General features: G+C 41.1%; 1 protein-coding gene across 1 annotated transcript; it reads right to left on the bottom strand.

Annotated features, from left to right (window-relative positions):
• Window positions 1–3,653: 3,653 nt before the first annotated feature.
• On the bottom strand, window positions 3,654–19,194 carry LOC143353883 (uncharacterized). The gene is made up of 3 exons (XM_076787488.1): window positions 18,066–19,194; window positions 16,638–16,962; window positions 3,654–3,749 (listed from the first exon to the last, which is right to left on the bottom strand). The coding sequence occupies exons 1-2, from the start codon at window positions 18,105–18,107 to the stop codon at window positions 16,681–16,683; spliced, it is 324 nt and encodes a 107-aa protein (XP_076643603.1). The 5' UTR covers window positions 18,108–19,194; the 3' UTR covers window positions 3,654–3,749; window positions 16,638–16,680.
• Between the last annotated feature and the right edge of the window lie 1,397 nt (window positions 19,195–20,591).

Raw genomic sequence — 20,591 nt, 5'->3', positions numbered from 1 at the left:
CAGCATCTCCAGACGGAACTTCGTCGGAAGCATGAATTATTTCTGTGCTATGACAGCGAAGAAATGAACGTGGGAGAGCAAGATCGTCTTTCTGGGAATTCGAAAACGTTTACGGAACGTCCGATCGATGGTCAAGAGGCGATCGAGAGATTTTTTATTCGAGAGGTATAGCGCGTAGAGCGATTCATATTCGCGAAGATTACCTTGCCTCGAGCGATAACATAGAGGAAGAACGATTCAGACTTGTGTCAGTGGAAAGCGCGACTTCCGAGGTGATCGACGGATTTTTTGTTCCGGAACGACAGCGGCGACAGTGGGCGTGAGTAATTTTTCGGTTGCCGAAAGAAATCGTTTTCTTTTTTTGGTCATAGTCTTGACACTGGGCAGTCGATTTTTGCTGATTTTGTCGTTTATTTTGGTTAGTTTTCGATTTTAGGAAGTTGTGTACTCGTGCAGAGTCATGGGGAATGTTGGTAGTAGCAGTTTTGGCACGCCCACTTATTTTCGTTGGCCCCTCCCACATTTCTCATTGGGTCAATCTCATTGTTTCTCTTTTTAATTCTTCTCGCGATTCTCATTGAGTCACTCTTTTCATTTAGTATCTTTCAGCATTCTCGCTGGGCCACGCCCACAATATTTCAATAGCCCCTCCCACAATTCTCAATAGTCCATAATTCTGAATTATTTTCATTAAATTTCTCCTACAATTTTCGTTGGATTATTCTCGCTATTTTTCATTCGAGTTGTTCACTATTTTCCTCTAGCTCCTCCTAGTTATTTAGTTCCTCCCACAATTCTCAATAGCCTACCCTCATTGTTTCGATTTAGTTTCTCCTACAATTTTGACTGGGCCACTCTCATTATTTCTCAATGAGATTCTTCCACGATTCTCGTCGAACCAGGCCTACTATTTCGTTTTAGCTCCTCCCATAATTATCGTTGGTCAACCTCTCAATTCCTGTTTTGTTCTGCTCAAACTTCTCAATGGTTCACCTTGACTGTTTTCTACTTGTATATTATTTTCGTTAGATACAATCCATCAATTTTCCACGACACCGCCCACAATTCCCATTGGGTAAACTCTCATCGCTGTCCTTTAGCTCCTCCTATAATTCCCATCGCCCCACCCACAATATTTCCTTGTATTTCTCGCCCAAAAACTGCTCCTTTTTAAACAATGATATATACTATTCGCATAGAAAAATGATAAATTCAATATTACATCTGCCAACTCTTTTACGAAAACGTGGAATGAACGTTCAAGCAAAATGAAATAAAAATTCATGAAAACGGATAAACGCCTGACCCACAACTTGACACATTCGCGACCTCTGACGTTAATTCACATCATTTTAAATTCTATTCTTGATTGTCGCTGACGTGAATTCACATCCTGCAATTTTTGTATCTGAATGCGACAACATTAGGCGCATTAATGGGATTGGATTTAAATTTAAATTAATAACTCATTTAATAAATTAATTAATACTTGCTTTAGCGATACAAGTTTGCGGCAACCAGCTTCAGAATTTCATTATTTTCGCCGGTACCCAGTATTAGAAACGAAAAAAATTTGCTGGTCACGAATGTGTTAATTAACGCTAGTCCGGCTCAAACTAAATCTCGGTGGTTCCTTTCACCGCATTTCGCGATCCAAGAAAGACCACACGAATCATTCTCCACCGAACTACATAATTTCCCCCATCACCAACCCATCTATTTAACAACCGTATTATTCCTCGATTAAGGAGAAAAAAAACATTCAAATCTTCAACCCCGATAAATTAGAGTCGTGAACGCAAGGACACCGTTTACGACCGAACATTATACACATTACAATAGGCGTGTTAAGAAAGTGTTCCAGTATCACCCTAATTATACTCATTTCTCGATTCTGCGCGGTGCATTTTTTTGTGCACCGCGTTAAGTAGCGCCTTTGTTAACGCGGTTTCATTTTGCGTACATTCGCGAAACATCGGAGTTATGCTAATTCAGTTACGTTGTAATTCAATTGCACAACTGAATTACATTGTATTTCAATTATGTAGTAATTCAACTACGTCGTAACTGAATTACATAATTCAAACTTTTCAATTAATTACAATATGATTTAATTACAATGTAATTAAATTACTTTGTAATTATAATACCTGGAGTAATTCAATTGTAATTCCACACAACTCTGCCAAACCTTTCCGATGTTCACGAAGCATTATTACAAAACGTACAATGGCACGAAAAAAAAAAAAAAAAGAAAAAAAAAATCGACAAAACATCGTTTAAAGTGAGACGCGTACGATCGTGCACTTTGACATTAGCAAGAATCGACTGGAATCGTCGCCGGATCGGATCTCGGATTTCAACGGTATCTCCGTTCACTTACGCGAACTTTTCATAGTGATTTACCGGCCGATTTTCCCCACCGAAAATCCACTCGCTCCGGGTTTCGACACTGGCTGGTTCTCACCCGATTCGATTCGATACTGATACCGATACCGACATCAACGGGTCGCATATGCCGTACACAGGCCGGTTTGCGAAATCGGTTGTTACCGCAACCAGCACCGAGCCACCAGCTAAACACGCCTGCAAATTAACGCGATCGATTTCGTGGTCTAGCGCCGCGAAAAATCTTGATCGACGGAATTTATCCAACGATCGAGAAGCGGTGTCTCCTAGGTCGAGGAAAGGAGACTGGGGCGTTCACCACTCGCCACGTAAAAACAGCGAGATCGCGAGATAAAGCTATCCGTGGGATGATCCAGAAGCAATTTAATTCTAATTTATTGTGAACGCAGCCTTAGACTGGGTTTCTCAAAATTGCCGAGAATCGAGTTTGAAAGCGAGTAGGCTCCGCGGACAGCGGTCCGGCATTTAGGCTGCTCTCGGTATCGCTGAAAAATGTCCGATGCGGTTTTGACCGATCGCCAAATCCAGCGTGTGTACACGACACTTTCGCAACGCGCGAAACGCTTTCGGCCGGTGACGTAATTTCTCGTTCGCCGGTCGCGTCACGTTCGATGCAAACGCAGCTTTCGGCGCTATTATAATTCCCGCGGTCGGCCATCGTCTATGGAGCCTTTTTCTTCTTCTTCTTCTTCTTCTTTCTACTTCATTATCACACCTTCCAGGCTCCGTAACCGACATTTCGCGCAAACGTTCGGACAATCGTGGATTAATTACCCGAGCCGCGCAAATCTTGCAGTTACACAGGTGAGAATACAATTTTTTCGACAAACGCTCAAGACAAGCGTTTCTTAATTGAGAGACGGCGAGGAAATCTGGAATTTTAAACGCGATCCGGTCAAACAGATTCTGCCAGGCTTCCGCGGACAAACGAGGTGAGTCACTGTCAATATGTGATCGCTATTACCGGTCCGAACGAGGCTCGCGAAATCGCATCATCGCGTCGAAAAAAGCACGCCATTGCCCGCAATTTTTCAATTGGAACTACATTAAGTTGTCGCATACGCGAAATGTCCGATTTTAGAATGCAAAAGTTATGGAGCGTTTCGATGGATGGAACACACCAGGATTGTGGACACAATTACTGTGGGGGTACCGATTACTGTGTTATTAATTATCCTTACTTTTTAAAGCATAAGGAATATTGAAAAAAAAATTGTAATATCTCTTTTTTTATAAATGCATCAAATGCCGCAGAAGAGTATATTTGGCATAGTGTCACCCGGTTGTTTAAGGTTGTTCCAGAAGACGAGAGGCGACGGTGCCAAAACTTCTCGAGCCCACTGTAAATACACCGAAAGCTAAAGGTAAGTACATACTGGGGCTGGTGTAGGATCGTTGGATGACAGGTGCCGAGTCTCCGAAAGCGATCGTTGCGACAGAGCAACGCTGACGGAGTGACGGCGTCGCGTGTCCACAACACGATCGTGCGAACTCGGTGGCTGTGATAAGTTCAAGGTCGCGTGTGGGATCGTGCAAATAGACGGATACGTAGACAAATTCTGGTCACACTGCCACGGGGTCCATTAACCCTGCGAAGTCCCATTGGATCATGCTCGAACATACTCGAAAAGTCATTTCTATCTCGAAGAATCTTCTTTCCTCCCCCCCCCCAATATTTATTTTTTCCCATTAGTGCTTTGAACATATGACGTTCAAACTATTGCATATTGAAATAGGCACTTCGGTACGTGTTCCAGAATTTTTAAAAATTTTTCAGATCACAGAACAGTAAACAAATTATGGCTAACTTTAGAAAATTGTAAATGATAAAAATTTGTTGCACATGTGCCATAGATTGTCCCACTCGTGTGCAAGTGTTAAAAATGTCCAGCGATTGTTATTTCGTTGCATGAATGCTCGCGATTCATGGAAAGAGAAATATGTATAAATGTCTGGGTCATCCGCTAATTTTTCACCCCTAACCTAAAGGTGACATAACCTCGGTTACAAGAGGCCGACGTAACAGATTCGATTGTAAGCAAAGTAGCATCTACCTCACATAGAGAGTACAGAGGGTGCAGAGGTATCAATTGTTGTCTGGCACATTGTTGAATATTGTTGTTCGGCGAATAATTTCATTGAATTAATCTATACAATTGATTAATTTGTACAATATTATCTCGTAACTAAATATATATGAATCTTAACCGAGTTGCTCGGTGAAAATACAGACGCAAAGGATCTTCATGGAGAATTGTATAAACATTCAAAAGAAATTTCAAATACTAATATAGAAGAATTTTAAAATACTGTTATATTATTTTCAACCTGTTAAACGTACAGGGTTTCCAAAAATTCTCGGAAAAGCGAGGGGTGGTTCCTCAGGTCATTTCAAGTCACTTTTTCCTTTGCGAAAATGCTCTCCGCGGCTTCGTTCAGGAGTTATTAACGAATAACACGGACCAATCAGAGCGCGGCTATAGTCGGCGGATTTCGGCTCGGCGACGAGTACCGTCGAGCGTGGCGTTCGCATTGGCTGACCCGGAATCCGCCCGCTGTAGCCGCGCTCTGATTGGTCCGCGTTTTTCGTGAATAACTCCATAACAGAGCTGCGGAGAACATTTTTGTAAAGGAAAAAGTTACTTCAAATGACCTCAGCAACCACCCCGTTCAAGGTTTTCCATTTTCGGGACACCCTGTATTACAGAACTGTCGTAAATGCATAAGATCTGCAAACTGGTTATAATTGGTGTCAAAGATCGATAAATAGACACTGATGGAGAAAAGTTCAGTCCAAAACATAACTCCTCGTGGAAAGTCAATATCAATTTGTCTACCTAAGAGGGTCCGTACTAAGGTGAGACATAGTGCGTTTTTTTTTTAGCTCAAATCTAGCACTTTCCACAGTTCACATAATAGAAACCCGTTCGCAAATTCTTCCACCCACCGTCAAACGCGATCAGACATTATTTAATAATCCATTGCAGAAACTTCGAAGATTTTCAAAACGTAGTGTCGCCAGATCAAGACTCGTTCCCCCACTCCAATCTCCCTTTGCACCACTCTAATCCCCACGCTTCCGCCCCTCGGCCGGGTCACGTGACGCGTTCCGTCTCAGTCGCGCATGCGTCACAATGTCACGTGACATTTTCCCCCTCAATTCGTGCTCCCTCCCCTCGACCGACGACAGTGCGCAGTTTCAGCCGAACAAACGGCGAAAGGAAAATCATCAAGACGAGTTAACTCGTCATCGACAGCTGAAAGGACGCATCGCGCAATCGGCGAAGCTTGACCAAGTGAAAGCAAACGAATTATGCGAAGGAAAAATCTTTAACGTTCTTTAACACACTTTTCTCTTCTAACAACGATACCGGAGGATATCGACGGAATATTTCGTCGGTGTGAGAGGGATCTTTCCGATCGGGTCGTCTGCGGGAAGTATGACATTTTTTTATCTAGTCGACACCCGTTCCTCGAAAAATTTTCGAACACGGACCGGCCTAGAATTTCGCAAATCTCGAACGTATGCGCGCGCAACTGAATCGAATCTCGACCCTCCTTCGATTTTTTGCTTCACTGTAAGTCAATTAACGTCTCTGGCCACTAAAAGTTAAATCCCCGGCACTTCTGTATTCAATTTATGTACTTATGCACGAATAAGCGCTAGTCTCTTGCATCGATTAATGTCAATGTCGAAAGGTGTAGTTAAATGATTGTAATTACGTTCTGGCGACGTTCTTCGGTCTTGCAGCGCAGGTTTTATAAATTATTAGAAAAACCTGCATAAATTCACGTGTTCGCGTAAAAACAGTTCTTCACTTGTGATTGTCTTGGGAATTTCTGATATTTGCAAATTGTAAATTTGGAAACGTTGTATAGACAACCTTGTACGTCACACAATTTTTATTTTCTAGAAAAGTCTGGTCGTATTTATGAAATACTCTATTAAATTTAATTGCATTAACACTAGAACTACCGGACCAGTCAAAATGACTGGTTCCTAATTTTTTCTTCTACAATTTCTGAAATTGTAAAAATGTTTCCATCGGAAATTTTTTAATGAATCTCTTCATTGAAGCACATGTTACAATAAAAGTTGTATGAAGTCTGAATGGGCACAGTCTTGTCACTGTTACGAAGCAATATACGTCAGTCGCATTTATTGCTCGGTAGTTCTAGTGTTAATCACAGGCCAGATTTATATTTACTGGAATAGATTTATTCTTCATCCAGCAAGCTGAATGGAATGAAAAAGGACTCGGTTTGCATAGGTATATTGATTAAGCGTATTTATGAAGTATTGCATAAATACGACTTTTGTGCAAAATCAAAATGGTCTGGATTAATAGCTAGCTGCGGGAGCTATATTCAATGCATAATTGTTGGAGAACTGTGTCAGTTATTCGACTAACTCGTCCACAGTTTCCTTGACTTGGCTTTTGCTGAGAGATTCGTCTCAGGAGCGAGTTGGATAATAAAGACGACAAACAATGGGAAGTCGGAAGTGCGGCTGATTGAGGGACGTCGCGCGAAATGCGGTGGCACGTGCTAATCACTATAAATCAGAAACGTGGAATAAGAGTTTGCGAGGCGAAGCGAATTCGAAGAAGTCGATGCGAGCGACATCCAAATAAAAAAAAAAAGTGTATTTACGACTCGAAGCTGCGTGAGGATAACTGTGTTTGTCCAAGCCGATTATCTTGGTAAAAACTGTTTAAATCGAAAACGCAGACATTAAAAGATTCGTAAAGAGCGATATAAAAATCGAGGTCGATACGATCACTGCAAAGAAAGAGGGAAGCAAAAATGGAAGATATGTAAATGGGATGTAACGAAATGTAAGAGATTCGTAAAATCAGCTGAGGCAACATAAAAATCGAAAGTGAAGCAAAGCTCGGTAAAAGAGAATTTTTTCAAAGCAAACCTGAGGAATTAAAAAATTTTTTTAATTCGCGAGGATGACTAAAATAGAGTAATTATCGATAGTGAGATAGAGAGCGGTTTTAATACAGAAATTGAGGGATTAAAAATGTTTAAAAATTATCATTATTAGTGAAATGGGAATTGAAAGCGGGAAAATAGCAAAATCACAAACCTGAAGACCGAGGCTGATGAAGAGTGACGTAACAACGAGCTGAAAATTGGAAATGGAATCGAAGGGATAGAAAAATTGCGAATTGAAATACAGAGAATGCATAGACCGTAAGCGAGAGACAAGTTTGTTAGTCGGCCAGCAGGTATGGCGAAAAGTGATTGTAAGTGCGAGCGACCGAAACCGATCGGATCGTGATCGATTCAGTGTCGGATCCAGCAAGAACTGGTAGTGGAGGCAGGAGGAAAGGTGGCACGGAGGCGGGTTTACACGAAGAATTTGCCCTTGGCCCAGTTGTTGGCCCGCTGGGCGAGTTCGGGGCAACGGGCCACCGGGCACAACGTCAGAAAGATCGATCGTGATCGCCGATCTGTTGTGCAACAATGCTGGAAACGTGCTCCTCTTCGGCTTTGCTCTGTTTGGGACTTTTTTAATGGATCGCGTGCGAGCGCACGTTCACGAATCGCCGCAATTCAGTATGCTCGACCATTGCGCCTAACTCCTCCCCTAAATCGGTGTTGAGCAATACTTCAAAATGACCGATAAAAAAAAATTCGAAACATCTAGCCGCGATTCTTGAAATTAGCCAAAAGAGAAAAACATAATAAATATTTTTACAAAAATTGAATGATAATATTTTTAATTGAGTAATGGCTAACACAGCCCCTTTTTTATACTTTTTCGTGGTCACAGCTGATGATTCGAGCCTCCAAGCCCCCCTGACCTACATAATTTTTCGCAAGCAGGCTCACCTTTTCGGGAAATGGTACCCATCTTCGGCGCCATGTTATTTTCGGCGGGCCAACAACTCGAGGGCGTTGAAATTCGAGTCTAGATCCTTTTATGGCACAGTGATTTACTATTGGAGCGATTTGTTTTGGGTCTGTACTACAATAGGGACTCGTCAAATACATTGTTTACGGTCTCAAGGTTACGGTCCGTGATGCAGTCATGGTGAAAATGACTTTTGCAGTTACTTTACTTCCTCGAAACTTCCCGCGTTCCTTTTGCATTTAAAACTGTAAAAAGTCGACGCGACTGAAAGATTAATTTTGCAAACGCAGCCTTCGGAAACGACAATTTGGAATTTCCAGGAGAATCGTCTAGGAGAGGTGTCAGTTAGTATCGGTCAAGGTTCGCAATGTTGATGTCCTGCGTCGCCAACAAGAAACAAAAGGTCAACATTACCGCAGAAGCCTGTTGCATCTCGTTTTCACCGAACAAAAAAAAAAAAAAAGAAAAAGGAAAAAGCCACTGCGTTGGCAAGACTGTGAATTGTGTTTTTCTTTTTTAATAAACCTTGTTAAAAATGCTCGCGTCGTACTAAGTGGATATTGTTTGTACGCTCACCAATGGTAAACACAACGGTACTTACGTCACCCGGCTGCGAAAGATGGTAAAATCCGTATCCTCCTTTGTTAACAATTGAATAATGTTTAATCAACTTCCCACGGACAAATAGAATTTTCAAGATCATCGTGACGCTAGTAGGATTATCGTGTTCGTTCTAATGACAATACTGACGGACAACTGAAAATCAATTTACCAAAAATTCTTTAACAAATCGTATCTGGCGAATCTACGATTTTCTGCTCCCCTTATCGTTCAAAAAATGAGCTATTCTAATTTTCAAAGAATTATCCACGATTTTTTATAAAATTGTCTATGACCAATCTACAATTTTCAGCTCCCTTTCTCCTCCAAGATGAGCTATTCTAATTTTTTAAAAATTGCCTACAAATTCTTTTATAACATTGTCTATGACCAATCTACAATTTTCACAGAATTATCTACGATTTTTTATAAGACTGACTGTGACCAATCTACAATTTTCACAAAATTATCTACGAGTTTTTATAAAATTGTCCATGATCAATCTACAATTTTCAACACCCTTTCTCCTCTAATATGAGCTATTCTAATTTTCAACTGCCAACGACAAATCTCCATTTTACCCTCTTGCAAGTGATGCTACGAGACTTAAAAAATGTCCACAAGTGCTGGTCGATTGTCAATCAATTTTACGAACAACCGTGACAAACCTGAACCATCGAAGTCAATTTTTCCCTTGGTTGAATTTTTATAAAATAAATGATTCTCATCGAACCAGGCCAACTATTTCGTTTTAGCTCTTCCCATAATTATCGTTGGTCAACCTCTCAATTCCTGTTTTGTTCTGCTCAAAATTCTCAATGGTTCACCTTGACTGTTTTCTACTGCTTGTGTATAATTCTCGTTAGATACAATCCACCAATTTTCCATGACACCGCCCACAATTCCCATTGGGTAAACTCTCATAGCTGTCCTTTAGCTCCTCCTATAATTCCCATCGCCCCACCCACAATATTTCCTTGTATTTCTCGCCCAAAAACTGCTCCTTTTTAAACAATGATATATACTATTCGCATAGAAAAATGATAAATCCAATATTACATCTGCCAACTCTTTTACGAAAACGTGGAATGAACGTTCAAGCAAAATGAAATAAAAATTCAAGAAAACGGATAAACGCCTGACCCACAACTTGACACATTCGCGACCTCTGACGTGAATCCACATCATTTTAAATTCTATTCTTGATTGCCGCTGACGTGAATTCATGACCTGCAATTTTTGCTATTCTAGTTTTCAATTGCCTACGACAAATCTCCATTTTACCCTCTTGCAAGTGATGCTACGAGACTTAAAACATGTTCACAAGTGCTGGTCGATTGTCAATCAATTGTACAAACAACCGTGACAAACCTGAACCATCGAAGTCAATTTTTCCCTTGGTTGAATTTTTATAAAATAAAGCTCCCGTTTCTGTTCGCGTGCATCGGAGCACTTGTATATTCAAGAAGAAACCGAACAGAATTACCGTGAATCGAAGCTTGTGAACAGCCATAAGGTTTCGGAAACGGTCGGCTCAATCGGTTGCGTTCGACCAGCCGTAGAAACGTCCAATTACTGTTCAATGATTGCGCGCGGATGAGCTGGATGCCGATGACTATTTGCACGGTGGAACAATCATTCGGACGGTGTGTAATTCTCGTCGACGCCGAAACTTTCTCTTTGCTAGTCGATCAGAAATCTTTCTCTCTCTCTCTCTCTCTCTCTCTCTCTCTTTCTCTCTCTATCCCTCCCTCTCTTCCTTTCTTTCGTTCTCGCAAACTGTTCGAACGTAATCGACGACGACCAGCTCGACGAAAAGAGAAGCTAGGCATCGAGTCGAGCGAACTATCATTTTTCGAGTTACGACGACGAGGCTGAAATCGCGTAACTATTACTTTACCACGCGAAATTACCCGGCGGATCGTTCAACGCCGATTTGGTTCATTTCCCTAGACGCTTCTGCTCGGTGCGTTACACGTTCTCTGTTCCAGCGATCACTATAAAAGGAATACAGTGATTACTCTATACAGGCTGTTTCACCTAACTCGAGCATCGAAAATATCTCACTTGTTTTTTATGATAGAAGAAAATTTCAGAGGAAAACATTAGTTGGTTCGGAGGGGCAAATATTATGATAGACAAAAAAATTTGTTCGAGGTTATATTTTTTGAGATTTCAATGTCATCGAAGTTTTTTTTTAATGGAATGATATATTTTTATTATCTCTATATGATAGCCAAGGACAAGACGAATCCAACGACCTGTAATGTTATGACCTTCACGTGACCTTGAGTTTGTTATCACCAACGATTCCACACCATACACATTTACACTCCATGGACACTGGTGTACAACTTGTCGAAGCCATTTCGGGTTTTCAGTACACCAATAATACATATTAAGGTTCAAGAACATTTCTTGAAACCCTAGGGGGACCATGTCATCGTTATTTCACTATTCACATCAAGTGTCCTACTTTTATGAATTTTTCGTCCTCAAGGTCAGGTGAAGATCATAATATTACAGGTCGTTGGATTCGTCTTGACCTCGGCTATCATATAGCGATAATAAAAATATATCATTCCATTTAAAAAAAACTTCGATGACCTTGAAATTGATGAATTGACATTTTTTTCTATCATAAAAAACAAGCGAGATATTTTAGATGCTCGAGTTAGGTGAAACACCCTGTATTAGAATGTCCCGGCCTGACTCATGTTTATGCACACTCGGTTGTTGCGTCATGCGATTTATGAAGGTTTCCGGCTGAGCAAAATCCATGAACATGATCGTGAACGTGGGAATTGTCGAATTTCTCTTGACAAGTTCACGAGAGAAATGAAATGGAGTTGTTCGAACGCCTCGTCCGTTCGTGGTGATAATTATTTATGCATTTGTGAGAAAAGTTAGTAGATGAAACACAGAAGAGGCAAAACGTTAGCTGTCCGAGTTCATGTTAAGACACGGGTAAGCTCCGTCAGCGGGCCGAAGTTACGCAATATCGTTAATGTTATGCCTTAGCATTGTTTACTCGAGGATGAGTGGATAATAAAACCCAGAAAAAAAGTTAATCATTTACTACAGTCTGTCTAAGCTATTATCCGTAGTCTATCAGAGTCAGGAGGAAAAACCGGATCATAAAAGTGTAGTGTTATAATAAGTGAATCATTTATACAAAAAATTTATATAAAAGTTGATTCAGAACGTCGCCTCGGCGGAAAAGAAAAATAGAAACAGAATCTTCCGATGTAATCTACAATATTTAATAAAGAGATCATAAATAACAGCAGTAATATATGTACGTCCCTGGCGAAAGCCCTAGTAACAATAAGACTGGCGAACACTTTTGGCGAGAGCCCTATTTAAATTCGCCAACAGATTCAGCGAAAGTCCTACCGAGCTTGCCCAACAGTTTTAGAAAAAGCCCTACTAAGATTGACCAAGGGTTCCACAGTTTAGACCAGTCCCGTTCAGCTATTGCTCGTACGGGCAGAGAATCTGGTTCCCCGGGCATAAGCGACTTGGAGGGCAACGAACCACGCCTCCATCCGATGATTCAGACTATGTCAATATTTGTCCCGCTGACGTCACATTGCCCTCAACTATGCCCGCGGGCATCGACGGACGTCCTTGCCCGCCGCGGGGCTTGCTGAACAGGACTGGTTTAGGCGAAAGCCCCATCACAAGTGTCCAACAAGGCAGCAAGTTCTAAAACAAAACAGAGAAGATACTAGAATAAAATTCGTCACATTCTCAGCAGAGTCGCCAGGTTGAGACTTGTCTCCCCACTCTACTTTCCCCTTCCACGTCGCTATTCCCCCACGCTTCCGCCACTGGTCACGTGACGCGTTTCGTCTCTGTCGTGCATACTCCGGTACCGGCAGAGAGAGGGTAAATGTTTCTCCTCAATTCGTGCTCCCTCCCCTCATCCGGCGACGCTGCGCAGTTTCATCTGAACAAATGGCGAAAGACACATCATCGAGACGAGTTAACTCGTCAAGCAAGCTCGACGAAGCGTTTCGTAGTGCAAGCGAGTTCTGCGAAGGAAAAATCTTTTCGTTAACACACTTTTCTTTTCTGACAATGATACTGGAGAGTGTCGCCGTCGCGTGACCGGTCCGTGGCTGAACCGTGGGGGAGTAGCGCGGTAGAAGGGGAAATTAGAGTGGGGGAACAAGTTTTGGCGATTATGAGCCTTACTAATAGTGATGCTCGAATCGTGTCGAAGACCTACTCGGAAAGTCACAACACCCTCTAAACATGTCCTTGAAGCCACAGTTTCACAGTTAACGAAATAAGCAAGTAAAACTAAGCTTATATGTATATCCGTTTCAGGGGATCGTTAGTCGCCAGAATTATTTGGAGAACCAATCAGGAGATCGTGAACGCGATTTCACGATTTCGGGATCGAACCGCTCGGATCCCGTGCCACTTTCGGCGAGTGTCGACACGTCCTCCGAGCGTCTATTGTCAACGGAATTGGTCAATACCGTTCTAGACTGTATCGACTTTCCCTCCCTCGGCTTTTCCTAACAATTTGCGACACACGCGACGAGTCTCGCAACGATCTTCAACTTCGCTCGCGAGTCCTCGACCTTCGCAACCAGTTGCAACTTGCAACGCGAATTCGCGTTGCACAGCATCGCTGGCTGTCCGCATTGTTGCTAACACTCTACGCTTATTACTCGTTGCACGTTGCTTGTGCTCATCTAACGGGGTTCGTACATAGAAAAGTATAAAAATCGACGATCGATTGCCAGACTGCGTTTATCATAAAAATGAGCGGGTGTCATTTGAAACAGGTACAGACATTAAAAGAACATATTAAAAAAGAAAATAAGAAGAATTTATTTAGGAATTGATTTATATGTTTATTTTATTTATCTCACTCCAGTTTAGTTACAATTCCGGTGGACCATTTTTATTCTGCATGAAGATCCAGTAATCGATGGATTTTCATGCAAAATAAAAATGTTCTACGTCGATTGAACGGGTTCTTCCAAAAATGATTAGCGTTTTTCAATCTTTTGTTATTTTGTATTCTACGTAGTCGGTTTCTTCATGAATGCGTAAAAATAATGAATGCGTTAAGTAATGGAATGTGGTTCTTTCCCGTAAAAATAGACCGAGTTCCAACCATTCGGAATATTTATGGATAATGGTTTTTGCGAAACGAAATTTGATTTTCGAAATGGATACCCAGGGTGAACCGGCGAACAATGGGGCACGCTAATTAAATGGAGGAGCGTGTGTGGCCACCGGAACTATGTCACCGAATGGCGGATGCGCTACTTGGTGTTGACAATGTTATTGAAAGTATTATAAGTGATTATCACTATTTAAACATACGCCGTTCATTAACGGCTGCTCTTTCCTGACCCCGGGGCCTAACGACTGTCCTTGTTCTGGACGTACGGTCGCAAAACGCGTCACAGTTACATGCGAATTGCGTTGTCGTACTTTTCCTACCTCGGGTTACATTGCTTAACCGCTTCCGCTTTTTACGTTGACGCTAATCGATTCACGTCGCGATTTACGGGTTCGGAAAGATCAAACGCAAGTGCAAAGGGCTCCGCTTGCATAATCGGAACAGACAGAGACTATTGTTTAGCACGATAACACGGCTGCCTTTGAACATTTTGTTCGCAGGAACTGTTCGACGTATCAATTACTTTGCTTTGCTTTGCTTTCTTTGCTTTTTGGGTTTGTTAATACGTATTTGGAGTATATGTGGGTTTTTTTAGAGGAAAAATTGCGATTTTTTCCAAAATTATAGCAGATTTTTCTCGACACGATTTCCTATGACGATAAACGTCAAGAATCATCTTCGGAAATTTTTTGACGGGGAACTAGTAAACCTACAGATTCCAAACTTTGTGGATTTGTTGATACATGTTTTGCGAATGTGTGGGAATCTGTTAAAGGAGAGATTATGATTTTTTGCAAAATTATAGCAGATTTTTCTCAGGGTAATTCCCTATGACAATAAACATAAAAAATCTTTGGAAATTTTTTGACGGGGACCTAGTAAACCTACTGATTCTAAACTTTGTGGATTTGTTGATACATGTCTCTAGAATGCACAGGAGTTTTTATGAACAGAAATGGTGGCTCTGGCCAAAGTTATAATAAGTTTACGAGAGTAGCACATGACTGACAAGATAGAATACGTGGCTGCAGCAGTTGTTCAGAATGTTACGGCTCGAACTATAATTTTTAAGAAACAGAAAGCTTGTTTTTATAATCGCAAGGCTAATTTGAGCAATAAAGAGACACCTATTGAACACACGTACAAAATTTCACGTAACCAAGTTAATTAGTTATCGAGATATCATATGAGCCAATTGTAGCATAACAAGCTATTGTAAAGTATAGGAGAGACACTTCATAATGTCATAACAGACTCTCGCGATAGTAAAAAGATAAGCCTAAACAATCTCTTAATAGTTTTCGATAAGGATATTACTCGAACATCTTTAATTAATACTTGGAATTTCATTCGCGATAAGTTCCGATAGTATTCTAAAACAAAATGTACAAAAGAAAAAAAGAAAAAGATGATGACAGTTTAGTGAACAATAACGAAACCATTAATAAAGACCCCAGGACCTACAAGAATCATTATACATCTCTGCGAATCTCTTTCTTGCAAGAAACAAATTATACTAACTAATTATACTCAATGCCTGAGGCCGCCAATGACAGTCACAACACTATAATAAAAACCCGTAATACAATTAAAATACAGCCTCCAGTCTGTAAGTACAATGTATTACTAGATCTTATAAATTAAAATAAGCGAGACGTAGTTAGCATGTGCTGGTTAACAAAAACAGTCCTGAAAAAATCTGTCTGACGCCTTCAATAACGATCACAGCATCTCCAGCATTTGTTCAAAACACAACACACTCTACACGATTAAATATGAAGTCCACTGTATAAGTATAATGTATTACCATAATAAACGTAACAGATTACGATAAAATAATTGCAGCCAGCGTGTGTTAATTGAGAGAAAAACTTTGAAGCAGTTGCCGGAGGCCTCTTGAGACTACGACGTAATACTACAAACTCTATCTTTATAATAAGTAGTTTCTTTCAGCCGCACGTGTAACTAGGCGCCCGAGAGACCGCAACCATCTCGACAAGCTTGCACGCCGGGTTGCCTTAGTCGAGGGGCTCGCAGCGACCTCCGTGAGAGGACCAATTAAAAGAAATGAGTAATGTTTCTCACAACTAGACCGACAATTCAATGTGTTAGATCAGTGCAAACGTTGGTATACAGTGCAATACGAAATTAAATTCGTATTAAAGTACAACAAGGAATCGGGCACTGAAACGTTTACACTGACCTAATAGAGGAGCCGAGAATATTAATGACACATCGTCTAAGCTGCACGGCCTGTTGTGTCGCCGTACTGACTTCACTAAAGAAGTTCAATCGACAAAATTCTTCCAAAAACATCTTTAGATTGGCAACGATAGAACTATCAGTTGGAATCACTCACCTCTAATCTTTTCTTTCAGTTACCGAAATAGCAAAAAGTTCAATCGACAAAATTCTTCCAAAAACATTTTGCAATTTCAGTAGCTGAAGCAAAAGATTAGAGGCGAGTGATTCCGACTGATATTTCTATCGTTGTCAATCTGGCTCGCGACAACAGCGTACCCACGTGGCAAACGCGCGAACACGCGTGTCCGTGATCGTGCGTGCTCGAGAGCCGGCACATTGATCAGCTGATCGATGGGAAACGTTACTGACCGTGTGTGCATACGTGGGTGGCCGGTGTTCTAGAGTTCTGTTTTCACTTGTTGCGCCGTTGGAACGTGTCCTGCGCGCCTCTTCTTCTTTGCGTCTGCTTCCTAACCAGTCCTGGTCTCCTGCTGGTCGATGGATGCCGCGCACACGAGCCTAAACTTGAAAGCCGAGCTTTGGATAGGTCCCGGTTAAAAATATATACAGGGCGGGGCTCGCCGAAGACGCTCGAGCTTCCGCGATGATTCCTCTTCCTTCCTACGAGGTGCGCGCGCGCACGCACGCACCAGACACAGACTGCTCGGCTATCAAGGTATTTCTGTGAGCGATTCTGGAAGCAGAAATTAGGTGGATCTGTGGTAAAGTGAAATTCGCCTAAGTTCTTTCGTTTTAAATAGTCCATTGTTTTGAATTCTTAACACTCGAATGGCGACTCCGAGGCGCCACTAAAAATTGCTACTATTTAATATATTGTTTACGTTATTAAATTTGTATCTAATACATTACTAAATATTCATCCCCTAGCACTTTTAATCTCTACGATTAATATACCTCTACACCTCCACTGTAGCCCGTTATACCCCCCCCCCCCCCATTTTCCCATATTTCTACCAGCACTATGTATTTATGTAAATGAATTGTTCAACGTACCTTATGGACTTGTAGAACCTTTTAGAAAAGAGAAGAAACAACGTACGGACTTAGAAGACGATTTCAATGACAATGGTTACTCGAGGCTTTAGGCTACGGCAATATTCTAGGCAATCATGAAAGAAAAATCAATTGAGAATGTCTCGAAAAGCGAATATACATTGTGCACAATTACGACCTAACTATCAAGAAATTAATTATTAACAAAAAGAGTCAAGTCGAAGGTCCAGAATAAAATGTTCGTATATACTACTTCCTACTTCGGAGCAGAAGTATTCAAAAATGCTCGGACTCCGCTAACCCTACTATTTACCAGAACAAGCGATAGGTAATGAACGAGCACAGGCTGATATTGAATGGCACGCATGCTCGGCGCGTGTCTAAACTTAGTATGTCAAAAACTAAGTCTCGTACCCGAAGAAGTACACTCGCAGAGCTACCTTGCTTTCTCAACCCCTTGCCGCCATTGCGGGATACCTTGTATAGCCGGTAGACGGTTACGTCTTCGAGAGAAAATAATTGAGATAAGAACGGGTTCTTGTCTTCCGAAGGAGGTGGCAGTGGTAAGTACGGAAACCATGCGAATGGATAGCCGGGAATGTAACCGGCCGTGAAAGACCGGTGCCTATAGTTTAAACAGCGAAAAAAGAACGGTCGAACCGGTGGTTGTTCGCGAACTGTCACGAAGCCGTTTCGGACAGGCCCGTGTTGACAGATGATTCTGTTTTGATTCCATCGATCACAGTGTTAACCTCTCGGTTCACCGTGAAACCAGCTACTCACGTGTCCCGTCGACTCTCGATAGGTTACTCTACGGACTGCCATAAAGTCTGCTTTCCGCCGGCTCGAGTGTCACCATCCAGCTGCCATCATTTCCCACCGTCAACGGTGTTGCACCAACGATCGATGATCAATACAGTAAATTCTCATTACGAGACAGTGCCAACTTCACAATTTGGAGTCAGTGGAAAAACTCACACCACAGCGGTGAGAGGCCGAAGCTCGAGTTCCGTCGCCGCCACAACATTGTCGGCTATATCGGTGTCAGACCTGAAGACCACTACTAATCCAATTACAAAACTTCTTTATTTTTCGTTATTTTTTAATGAAACTTTCACTAACATATTCGTGGCATTTTTCTGATTAAAATGAAACCAAATATGATGTAATTCCGATGATATTTGCTTGTGTAATGAACGATGGAAGTCTTCCCATTACAATTACATCAACGGAACATTAGTGTAAATGTGAATCCGAATTATATCGCGTTTAGTATCAGTTTAATCAGAATAATGCCAAAAATATATTGGTGAAAGCCTCATAAAAAAATAATTAATAATAAAGAAGTTAAATTTTTTATTCAAAGGCCTGCGCTCACGCGGGCTTTGATCTGTGCCGGCGGCCGCGACTCGCCGCGTCTCTTTCTTTCCCATACGCTGTCCTTCTCTGCGTTCGAAACCTTCATCGCTCATTACACAATTAAATATCATCGGAATTATATCATATTTGGTTTCATTTTAATCAGAAAAATGCCACGAATGTGTTGGTAAAAGTTTCATAAAAAAATAACGAAAAATAAAGAAGTTTTGTAATTGGATTAGTATTTGTATGTCTTCTGGTCTCAGACCGATATAACCGACAATGTGCGGCACACTCCTCCGCGGCGAAGGCTCTCGTGTCCGTTTCTCCGTGCAACATTGTATCGGAAACAGACATTTTCTCAGCCTTCTTGTCACTAGCGCTTAGTGGTCATAGGTTTTTTATGACTGGTAGACGGATATGAATCTTAGGTTTCCAGCGTGCCCTGTGTATTTCAAATGCGACGCTCGGCGAGAACCTCCGATTTCGTACAAGAGTCAGTAAAAAGAACGGCGGGACTGACTCGTAATGAGAATTTACTGTAACGATTGTCACTGACAGAGAGGATAGGAGAGTGCTCACGCCCGGGTTTTCGGCGTTTCCGATATAGTGCTGACATCTGCTCAGCCTTAGCATGGCACAGAACCGGGCTGTCTTTCCTGGAACAGAACCGAGCTGTCTTTTAGCATGGCACAGAACCGGACCGTCTTTCCTGAAACAGAACCGACCAGTCTCACCGACGAGATATATCTATCCTCTCTGGATATATATAAAGACTGCCAGCCTTACGGGAGAATGTGTCGCTCGAAAAATACGGTGTTTTCTACCGCCCTCTAGGATAGATTTTGGCTGGAGTAAGAAACAGAAGGCCAACGACGGTATTTCGTCGGTGCAGAAGACCACTAAGGAAATTCTCATCGGTGAGAAGGTGAATCCTCACGGACCCATATCGATTATCAAATGTTACATTCGCCGACCAGAGTTGGGCAAAATATTTATCTAAATATAAATTTCGAATAACGAATAAAAGATAAAAAAATTTTTATTTCCTTATTGGAAGGTTCGAATAAAAAAGGTATCTTTATTCGACAAGTATCGAATAAATAATTTTATTCGACGAGAATTTATCCGACGAAAAAGATAATTCTTTTTATTCGAAGCGGATTTATTCGAACTTCGAATAATTTTTTCTTCTTTTATCTGTATTTTCTATTCGAATAAAGCTTCGAATTACTTTTACCGAGCGCCGAGATTCAAAGACCCATCGACGACAAACAACATACAATGTAAGCGGATGGAGAATCGCGCACGAATGAAAGTTTAAACTTTTAGATTTATCAATATATCCTCATAAAATTGTGACGAGCGAATGGAGGGGATTTTTCTGATTAAAATGTGGTCAAATTCGAGTGTAATCGAACAAGTTTCATTGATACGTAATGTTACGATAAAAATTACAATTTCATTAAAGACAGTCCAAATGATGTCGAGTTTGGACTCATTTTGATCGGGATAAGCTCTAAAACTCATTCGTATTAACAATAGTGTTCTGATTAAAAACATAAAAGCATAAATTGCTAATAATGCTAGATACCTCGTCTGAGATGGTAATCAGGAATTTTATCGATTGAGGTGGCTGCCGGCAAAACAGGGTTTGAGTATGCGCGAGGAAATATGAAATTTTGAACTGGGAAGTAGCTGTTGCGATTAGTGCACTCGCGGATTTTTATGTATTTATGGTAAAAATGGATAGGATAAAATATCAGAATCAACAGATTGTTACTGACGTTTTTATTTCATATATTTTTTCATAAATTTAGTAATAATGTTTTCATTAAAATGATTAAAATAGGAAATATGATTGAGGTAGAAAATATCTGCAGGCTATTATATTTTCTTCTCTATAATTGAATATTGAGTTTCTAAGCTTGCGGTTTTTATTGTATTTAA

Source organism: Halictus rubicundus, chromosome 4 (assembly GCF_050948215.1).
Source record: "Halictus rubicundus isolate RS-2024b chromosome 4, iyHalRubi1_principal, whole genome shotgun sequence".
Lineage (NCBI taxonomy): Eukaryota > Metazoa > Arthropoda > Insecta > Hymenoptera > Halictidae > Halictus > Halictus rubicundus.
Note: the sequence above shows the minus strand (reverse complement) of the source record. Positions and strands in the feature narration are given on the sequence as shown.

Coding starts and splice junctions, on each gene's coding strand:
- LOC143353883 (XM_076787488.1), bottom strand. CDS start 18,107: ATGGCAGTCCGTAGAGTAACCTATCGAGAGTCGACGGGACAC. Junction 16,963..18,065: donor ATCGAGAGTCGACGGGACAC/GTGAGTAGCTGG, acceptor TTCTGCTTCCAG/AATCGCTCACAGAAATACCT.